Source organism: Merops nubicus, unplaced genomic scaffold (assembly GCF_000691845.1).
Source record: "Merops nubicus isolate BGI_N331 unplaced genomic scaffold, ASM69184v1 scaffold14113, whole genome shotgun sequence".
Lineage (NCBI taxonomy): Eukaryota > Metazoa > Chordata > Aves > Coraciiformes > Meropidae > Merops > Merops nubicus.
Genome location: NW_008598446.1, coordinates 24,466 through 34,542, shown reverse-complemented (window position 1 = coordinate 34,542; position 10,077 = coordinate 24,466). Strand labels below are relative to the sequence as shown.

General features: G+C 35.5%; 1 protein-coding gene across 1 annotated transcript in view; it reads left to right on the top strand.

Annotated features, from left to right (window-relative positions):
• Positions 1-620: 620 nt before the first annotated feature.
• The window catches only part of GRB14 (growth factor receptor-bound protein 14), a gene marked incomplete at its 5' end in the record, with an annotated part of 12,232 nt that continues 2,775 nt past the window's right edge, over positions 621-10,077 (top strand). The window contains 8 exons of the mRNA XM_008937052.1: positions 621-758; positions 1,817-1,927; positions 2,115-2,210; positions 2,786-2,866; positions 5,179-5,295; positions 5,395-5,452; positions 5,544-5,631; positions 8,698-8,791. Coding sequence (XP_008935300.1) covers positions 621-758; positions 1,817-1,927; positions 2,115-2,210; positions 2,786-2,866; positions 5,179-5,295; positions 5,395-5,452; positions 5,544-5,631; positions 8,698-8,791 — 783 coding nt within the window. The remainder of the gene's footprint in view (positions 759-1,816; positions 1,928-2,114; positions 2,211-2,785; positions 2,867-5,178; positions 5,296-5,394; positions 5,453-5,543; positions 5,632-8,697; positions 8,792-10,077) is intronic.

The window sequence follows — 10,077 nt, the reverse complement described above, 5'->3', positions numbered from 1 at the left end:
GGTTTCAGTGACTACTTCTGCAGACTGAGTAAAACTGTGTATTTGGTCTTGGCAAGATAACAGCTGTGTTGCACTCTGACAATGGTTGAAATGTCTAAAGAGAACCCATTGAATATCTTGAGTGGAGGCAGGAGCTGTCTTGGTGACTGGCCCAGCCTCTCATGGTTTTGATTCAACTAGAGCTCCTACTTCAGCACCACTTCAGGCTCTGAAACCTTGTTCACTCTTTTTGAAAATGGTAATACCTGCATGACTTGCATGGGTTTGTGAGTCACATTTTGTGACTTGTTTGCTGAATTAATTTAAACTCAGATCAGTTCCCTTACACCTTCCTTCTTACGCTGGTTTTGTTGCTGAAGTCAACATCTTGCATAACTAATGCTTTCATTTCAAACCATATAAATATGTAACTTGCTTAGTTTACCTTGGAGTTGTGTAACATTCTACACACCTTAAATCAGAGGTACTCTTAATGGAATTAGATGCAATCATAACTGAATTACTGTGGTGCGATAGTGGATTTAGGGGTTTATTCCCCTTAGTCACGTATAAGTATGTTAATGAAATAGTAAGCTGTTTTCAGATGAAAAGAAAAATGCATGTCTGATATTTTCTTTCAGATGTTCTTAAGCTCCAGCACATATCCTGAGATTCATGGGTATTTGCATGCAAAGGAGCAGGGAAAGAAATCGTGGAAAAAATTGTACTTTCTTTTGAGAAGATCTGGTCTTTATTTTTCCACTAAAGGTACATCTAAGGTATGAAAAAAAAAAAAAGTAGGGAGAGAGAAAGATCTATGAAATGTGATCTATGAAAGATCTATGTGTATGTATTTATCATTTGTAATAATAACCAAAATTTGAATTTCAAATTATTGTGATTAAAAGGGGGAAAAAAATCTATTTATTATGAATAATATCTAGGGAGATATTGCTATTTAAAATTGGGGGAGTATTGTCTTAGGAACAATAGTTTCTTTTTGCCTGATAAATTTGCTTCATTCTGTTTAAATATTTTTCCAGTCAGCTGACATAGCACCTTTTAAAATGAATTTTCAAGCAGTAGTTAAAATTCTGAAATATAAAGAGATATTCTGAAAAGTGGACGTAATACTTCATTACCTAAAACAAGAAAAAAACTATGTATAAAAGGATTTTACAGGGGGATTTGGTGAGCTCTTGAATTTTGTCAGTGGACAGCTTTTCATTTTGCAAGTTCAACTTCTTGATGACAGTACTTCAAACCTGGTTGTTAAACAACTGCACTGGAGTTGAGACACCTTTTACATAAACCACTTAAAACAATATTTTTTCTTGTTCTGAATTTTCTAGGTTAACTGCTGGGTTTTTTCTGTCCTTCAACAAGTAACCTTTATTTGCTTCCTTGATTTAATTAACCTTAGAGGATGGAGATAATGGTTAGAAATATTACTGGATGGTAATTACTGCAGTATGTTGTTTTTCAGATTACAAATGTATATTTTATTTTGATGTTTGAAATGCATACTGCTTTCAAAACTTGAGGCTTGAATTTAGTGAATGTTTTCCCAGAGATGATACCACTTGTACTTTGTTTTTTCTCCCTCTCTGGAAGAATGAACTGTTTTTCTCTGGAAGAAAGACTGTTTTGAGGTGTTCTTTCTCTGCATTATAAAATTAATATTGAGTTGTCTCTAGATTTCGTGATGTCACAGTTAAGACTACAGTATGTAAGACTGCTTTTTGGAAAACGATAACTACTGTACTCTTCTGAATTTCTTATCTGGAGAGGCTGGCTAAGAATAGTCCTAATTGTATTACATTGCTCTTCTTTTTAGGAGCCAAGGCATCTGCAGTTTTTCTGTGAATTCAGCAATAGTGATATGTACATGTCTTTGACAGGCAAAAAAATTTCTGGAGCACCAACAAACTATGGATTCTGCTTTAAGGTACAAACTTATTATTCTGATATATATTAAAGCAAGCCACAGTTTTTAGGTAAGCTTACATTTCTTTAAGGTTTCTGAAAACAATATTCGGCTGTCTATTATAAAATAGAATTAGTGGCTTTTATTTCAACAGGTATTATCTTCAAGATATGCATTAATGCTAAAAAAATGTGCTGTGGCCTTCTAGCCTAGCAAATCAGGAGGAACCAGAGACCTGAAACAGCTCTGTGCAGATGATGAACAAAGTAGGATCTGTTGGATGACAGCAATTAGGTTGCTTAAGGTAATCTACTTGTGTGGAGTTAACTTCTTGCTTAAGTTTACTATGAAATTTTGATACTATGCAGTAGAGAAGTAATGTAATTCTGATTTCCCATACGATAGTATTTTGCACTCTGGAAGCTTTTTTTTTTCCATCCCAACAAACACAGAGACACCAAAGTACTGGAATCGTTGTAGGGGATGGGATGATCTCTTGAAGCCTCAGCCCTGCAGATACTTAACGTTAAGCATATGCATATATGTAACCATGTTGAATTCAGTGAGGTTGTTGCGTGATGTTGAACAAAGCGATGAGAATACACAAGAAGGGAGCCACAATATAGTTTTTAAATGCACGTTTGTGACAAAATAGGAATAGGTCAGTTGGTGTATTAAATTGGTAGCATTTAGTGCAGCGTGTACGTTCATAAAGGCAGCCGCGACAATGATGATGTTGTGTTATTTCCTTATCCTAACAGCTGTTGTCCTTTTTTTTTAATAGTAAAGAAAAGCATCTCGTATCTTTTACATATGGAAAAAAACCCTTGTCTTCAGTTTATAATTTAAAATACTAACCATGTTATTTTCTGGTTTTAGTATGGGATGCAGCTGTATCAGAATTACATGCAACTGTACCAAGGTAGAAGTGGCTGCAGCCCTTTGAGTATAACACCTATGGTATGTCCCACAGTAGCTCCATGAATAAATACATTGGTTTTGTCATCGTGCTATTTTTAAGTAACTTGTGTCAGTTATACTGCTGACCTGTGTGAATGATTGCTGAGATCCTTAGGGCTGTCAGGGTTGAATAGAGATAATAAATTAATTTACTTAAAACAGATCAGGTAGTTCAGACCAGTTAACAGGCTTTTTTCCATTTGTCAAATCTCCAGTATTTTGGGAGATCATTGGCTTATTTTCACTGTCAAAAAGGATGGAAAGAGGATTTTGAAAACAGAGCTGCAGAACTATAAAACCATTGAAAAAGATTCAAAGTGTTTAAGGATTCACATGCTGTAAATGATGAGTAATAAAGCTGTAACAAATCCTTTTTAGTATACAATAATACTTGCATTTTATTAGTTTCTTAACATAAAATATTAAGCACTTGAGATGGATTTCAGCTGGTGTAATACTGACTTCAGAGGAACACCATAATTTGACAGAACTGGGTTTTGGAGGAACAGCAGCCTATAGTAGATGCTGTGTTCATCTCTTCAGTCACATAGTTGGGATTGGATCAGACTGTCCTTTAATATCTTATATTATCCCAGTTCTTTGAATCATTTAATTTCAGACTTTTGCATGGATGATTTGTATCACCTCTGTGTTTTTTGTTGGCTAAATTGGGTAAAAATTACTTGTTACCATGACTTGTGATAGTTATTTTATAGTGTATTTTTTTTAGTTTTTATTATAGATTTTGCTGTTAAAATGCCTAAAATACACGTTTGCTATTGTAGGTATTCAGAAAAATAGTTTTCAGTGATAGTGCTAATAAGCATGTTGTCAAAATGATGCTTAATGGACCATGTCTTTACTTTCTGTTATGTACAGCTGTTAGAATACCCAGCTGCTGCTGTTACATGGGACCTGGGAGCCTTTACTGATTCTCTCACCTCTTACACTGTTGCTTGCATTTTAGTTTTTGTAGCTTCTAACACATGCATAATCTACAACCAGTGCTGTTTGTTTTTTTTTTTTTTAACTTCTGTAATTCATAAACTAAACAGCAAATAGGATAAACTTGGGAATTAAGTGGCCAAGCCAATGAACATACTTCATAGGGGAACCACTTCCATGTTTCACATTCCTCATTAACTTCACAGCCATGACAGCTGCAAGGAGTTGCCTCCACTATTTTAGAGACAAACCTTTTCTCTTATTTTGCCTTTTTCTTTTTTACTTTTGGAAAATTCAGTACAGGTTACTCAGGCAGACCTTAGACTCCAGTGTCAGGAACTGCAACGCACTACAGAATTGCTGTCTTCCAATTCTAGTTATATTCATGCTTGTAATCAAAGAGGAACAAACCAGGGCTGCTTGGGCTTTGGACTGGGGAGCTTTGCTAACCCTAGAGAAATGTGGACCTCTTTTGTTCCAGATACTACTGTAATTTCTAGAGTGCTAGAATGTTCTTGTAATTACTTGATATTCCAGCATCTGCAAATATTTGAGTCAGCATCCCTGGAGGTATTTAAAAGACATGTAAATATAGTGCCTGGGGTCATGGTTTAGTGGTGGACTTGGTAGTGCTGGGTTAATGGTTGGACTCCGTGATCCTAAAGGTCTTTTCCAACCTAAGTGATTCTATGACTTGAGCCGTTACTATCCATATTAAACTTGATTTTGTAAACCTTGCTTTCTGAGAAGTAATTTGGTGAGTTTTAAGACTGTTTTATTGAACTTCAGTGCTTTTTATGCTGTTGTTACAAAGTTGGTTTTCACTGGGTTAAAAAAAATCTATGATATGAATTAGAACGGATGTATTAACATAGAAGTTAAGCTCCACAGAAATGACTGTTTTCAGTGCTTGAATCCAGTAAACTGTCAGTGAAAGTTTATATACATTCCTGACTTATTTATAACAAAATATTTCAAGTCTTTGTTGATTTGATGGTTATGTATAAGATTTTTTTTTCCTTTTTGTTACTTGGACAACTTAATAACAGTTTTCTGACTTGTTTTGACAAGCAAAGGGCTAGTTATAGTTCAAACTATAAATGGAGTTTATGGTAAAGCAATGTATTTATCATCTATAGCACTAATGCAAAAAAAGTGATCTGTCCTGCCAGACTGTAAAACTGAGCTTTGCAGCAGCATACTGGAATTAGAAATGCTCCCTAGGGTAAAATGAGTTGGGCTCTGCTGGGAAATACTGCAGATACTTGAAATGCCACTTAGAAAACATAATGTTTTCTTAGAAACTCACTTTTAAGTGATGGATCTTTTAAAAAATGAGCAAACTAAATTAATTTTCTTTGCTACAGAGAAGCATTTCAGAAAATTCTTTAGTAGCAATGGATTTCTCAGGACGCAGAAGCAGAATTATTGAAAATCCAACAGAAGCCCTTTCAGTTGCAGTTGAAGAAGGATTAGCATGGCGGGTATAAACACCTTTGCTTTATCAGAATAATATTTCCTGATTTTTTTTTTTTTTTATTAAAAAGACTTTAAAACCATGTTTTTATGTTTCTGTTATACAGAGGAGAGGGTGTCTACGACTCAACTCACATGGTAGTCCTCTTGCCATATCTAACATAGGTACGTGTGAGTTAATTCATTGTCACAGAAATGCAATAGCAGGTTCGTTAAGTAAAAGCAAAATGTTTTATGAAGATCTTTATTTCTACAGCTATACACAGATCTCAGTCATGGTTTCATCACAAAATCTCTAGAGAAGAGGCTCAGAGACTTATTTTGCAGCATGGACTTGTAGATGGGTAAGTTAATTATGTAACTCTTTTGAGAAACATTTCTAGTCAAGAGCTGCTATTTTTGTGTACTACTTCCTGGAGGGAAGATGAAGGAAGGAGGGTTTTGCACTTAACTAATAGAAATAAAAATTATTTTATATAGGGCTATCTGGGGATCAGTTGGTTTCTATTTTATATCTTCTGGAAGCAATAAAAGTGGTGATCTAACACTTCGATTCTGTCACTGACAGATTACTTATGTCTGCTCAGAGCCAGGCACTTGAGCTCTCTCTTTGTACAGTATTCTCTGGGAACTGTCAACTTTGGCACTAGTGTCTTTTGTATCTCTTATTAGTGATGAAGGAATGAAAGAAAGCCTGAAAACATTATTCTAGGATGAACTGTGCAGGAACAACCAATGAAAAAAGTATGCTTTTCCTCCTGAAATGACTAAAAATCATGTTATCCCTTGACAGTAAACAATAAATATTAAGATAAGACTTTTAGTTTTCTCTCATTTAAGTATTAATTTTAAATATTACAAAGCAAGTAGGTATTTTATGTTTAAATACTCCTGGTTTTCATTTCCATATTTTTATCCCTCTGTATTAAACATAAACTTGGTCATTCTTCATTCATGAGTAATTCCATAAAATTCTTAAGTTTCTCTGTTTCCAAATTACTGGTGAAATTCTTTCAATTTCAGATTAAGTACAATGTAATACTGTTTTCTACATCTGCAGAAAGGGCTCCAGGGGAAAAAAAAAAAGTTGGAATGGAGAGGGAGATAGAAATAGTCACACTCAGCAATGATGGCTAATTAGACTTCTGCTTTTGCATTTATTTTTTTTTTTTAAAAAAAAAAAAGGTCTTGTTTTTAAGCCTAGCTAATCATCCTGAAACTGCTTCTATACTCTGCATTCGTTTTTTTGTGTTTATTATATGAGAGGGATGGGACATGGAGGTGAATCCAATGTATTTCTGAGCAGTATGTCATTCTAGGGCTGATTAATCTTCCAATGTATTTCAGTGAGTACACACACATACTGTTAAATGAAACCCAGTAGATTTGGTGAGTAAAGAGCGATGGTGCTTGAGATGAGAAAGTGAACAAAAGTAAACCCAACATTCTTAAGGAAATTTATAATATTGTAGGTTTCATACTTTACCCCCTAGAGGACATCTGAAGGCTTTTCAGTGGTAGATGGTTGACACAATTGCAAACTGATCAGCCTCTGAATGGGACAGTAGCATTACCAAAAGGCCCATGACAAAATGAAACTGGCCATTCAGAGAATTCCTTGTAAGTTTATGAAAGAGCAGTTGTTTGGAGTCATACAGTATGTCTAAAAAGTTCCCTTCCAACCAACATTTCTGTGATTCTGTGAACTACAACCCTTTTTTTCATAATAAGTTTTTAAAGGTTCTTTGACAACTAAAATAGGTCTGTTGTGATAAGGTTAGAGAAGATTAAAGATCTTTTTGTGTCGAGGAGTACAAATGTTGCTTAGCTTTGCTGTTAAAACAAGGGAAACAGTAAGAAAATAGACTTTAAAAGAACTGATGAATGGCAACATAAATCCTCATCAACCTGTATTTTCTTTCCTACCCAATGTGATTACTTTGTGTATTGTCTAATATGGATTCCAGTATGTGGGGTGTAGAGACCCCATTTTGCAAAGCAGCACATTCTTATATTGCCCTGTTCTGAATAAAATGCCAGGCTTTACTGAGAAAGGTACAAAGACTGAAGTTTATGCAAAGGATCTAACTGTGCTCTGAAAAATTTCATTCGTATCCTGGAGAAAGTGAAAGGCCACTAGGTGGTGAGAGAGAGCTTGTTAGATAGCCTGAGTCTATTGAGAAGTTTTGTCCTTTTATTTGCTGTGTGTTCTTACAAGCCATATACTGAGTTGGCGTTTATCGCTCTCTAGTAACTGAAGTAGTATCAGAACTCCAAATTAGACTGTATGGAGATTTTTATAGAAATGTCAGTGATTATGGACTCAAAAATGTCTTAATTCCAGGTATTTTCCTACTTTGTAAAAATAGAATTCTTAAAAACTTGAGGATGAAATTTGTAGTCTGGATCCATGCCATTAGTCAGAAAAATGCACTGTAAGCCTTTGTCTGCTTTCTTCTCCTGAAATCCTTTCTTTTCATATAGTAGTTGTGCTATCATTCCTAGTATCTTCGCTAAAAGTAGGTGGCCACTAGTGCTCACTTTGTTGTTACCTGCAAGTCTGCCTTGCCCGTTTCTTTTGTGTCATGAAAGAGGAACATGCTTGCCAATGGCTGTCCCTCCATGTCCCTTCTTGGGTGTATTGGTTCCCTGTATCTATTCTAGACCTGCAGAGTACAAACAGTTCAGACTCTGTGAATCATGTACTTCCCTCTGTCCTCCAGACCCTTCTCTGCCAATATTCCAAACCCAGTGATTCAGTGGAGGATGTCTCTTGTTGGTAGTCATCCTTTGCCTGCAGTAGATTATCCTGCCAGGATTATGGCACAATTAGGTGTGTGGATAGTTGCAGTGACACCGCTGGCCACTGAGAGTGTGGTGATGTGAACGATGCCATGCAGCGAGCAGGGTGTAGCTCTGTCTCGGCGGGAATTTTGCCAGTGTGCAGGAATGAGTGTGCATTTATGAATATTGGCTAGGTGTGAAAATCATTCTGATGCATCTTGCATTACCTTTTCTGTAAACTTCCTCTTGACTACCTTTTGAATTTGCCCTGTGATGCTTGTGATTTAGGTGACTGTCAGAGGCCAAAGAAAAGTGTTCAAAGCACAAACTTTGAAGGTGCTTTTCTGTCTGAAGAGATGCAATGTAATTCTATGCAGTGTAAAAACTAACACCTACAGTGTCATTCATTCTGAGAATGCGTATTTTTCACATAATAGACAAGGTGAAGAAGAATTTCAGAAAAAAATATTTCCAGTGACACATTGAAAAAGAAATACTGATTAAAAGCATAATTAATATTATTTTTGCTTTTCCCTAATACTTAATGTAATGAATTTACAGTGATTTCAATGTTTAGAAAAGGCTTTCCAAAGTGATTTTAACTGAAAATTTTCAATCTCTTTCAGGGTATTCCTGGTACGTGATAGCCAAAGTAACCCCAAAACGTTTGTATTGTCATTGAGTCATGGATTAAAAATAAAGCATTTTCAAATTGTACCAGTAAGTACAATTTTCAGTTTATATATACAGTTGTATACAGACAAAACACTTGAATAATTGTGGTATTATTAGTATCCATTATTGATGAATTTTTTTTGCTTCTGCTGTTACATGGAAGATACAAACATTATACCTGTATCACTAAAAATAATTAGTATTCTTGAGTAAAATTGAACATTTTTGAGTTCTAGTTACAAAATCCTAAAAAGTGTCTTGAAAAACTAGGCAAGTTTACTTGAACTGGAATAGAAGCAACCCTGACGGCATGAAAATCATCTGTTAAGAAGCTTATGTTGCCTTTTCATTTTTCAATATGTGCACATTTTCTGTTTAGTCATCTGTTTAGGTCGACTGCCTACAGTGAGTGTGTGTCTGTGCATATCACTGACTTACCTGTTCAGGATAGTTTCAATATTAGCAGTCAAACATTTTTTGCTTACCTCCCTTCTTGACTTATGTTATTCTGGTATATTCATGTCCAAGTCTTCTTCAGGGGGACAATTTTATCAAGAAAATAATATCCCTCTTTGCTCCAGCTCCTTACTGACATTTCCTAAATTGAAGTCATATTTCCATCATCCAGTTCTCCTGCCAGAATGGGCAGTTTTCCCCAACTTTCACTCTCTCCAGAGGTGGTTTAGGCTGTTCTCTTTACAGGCTGCTTCTGTTGAGATAAGAACCACTTCAGCATTATGTATTTTAGTCACAGATGCTTGATATGACTCAACAGACTTGTAGCTTTTTCTTCCCTCTTCACAAGAACCTTTCTTCCATTTTACATAATACTCTCTAGCCTCTGTATTTCTTCCTACTGAATTTTCTAGGAGATTCTGTCGTTTCTCAGTAGAAATCGGTGTAGTGGCATATTTTTTGTTTCTGATCTGTGATCCCCTATAATTGTTCATCAAATTTCTGTATGTCTTATGTAGGGCTTGTAGCTGATATCCTCCCCTAAAAAAGTTCCTGCAGAATAAAACTCAAGCATTGTTTAGGAGGAGGAAAGGGGTGATTCAGTGTTGGTTAAAAGAATTGTCAAGGGGTTTCACTGTGTTTACGTACAAAGAATGGAGGAGTGCTTCATCCAAAAGCAATAGCTATAACCTGGATCACATGTAAGCATCAGTATATACTCTGTGATCAGCATCCCAGGTGTAAGATCTTAGTTATTCTATTGACTGTGGATGCTTCTCATATTTACTTTGGGATAACAGTGGTGTGGTTTAGTAAACCTTTTGAACTCTGTACGAATACTGTATAATTCTACTTCATTTAACTCTCAAATTTAA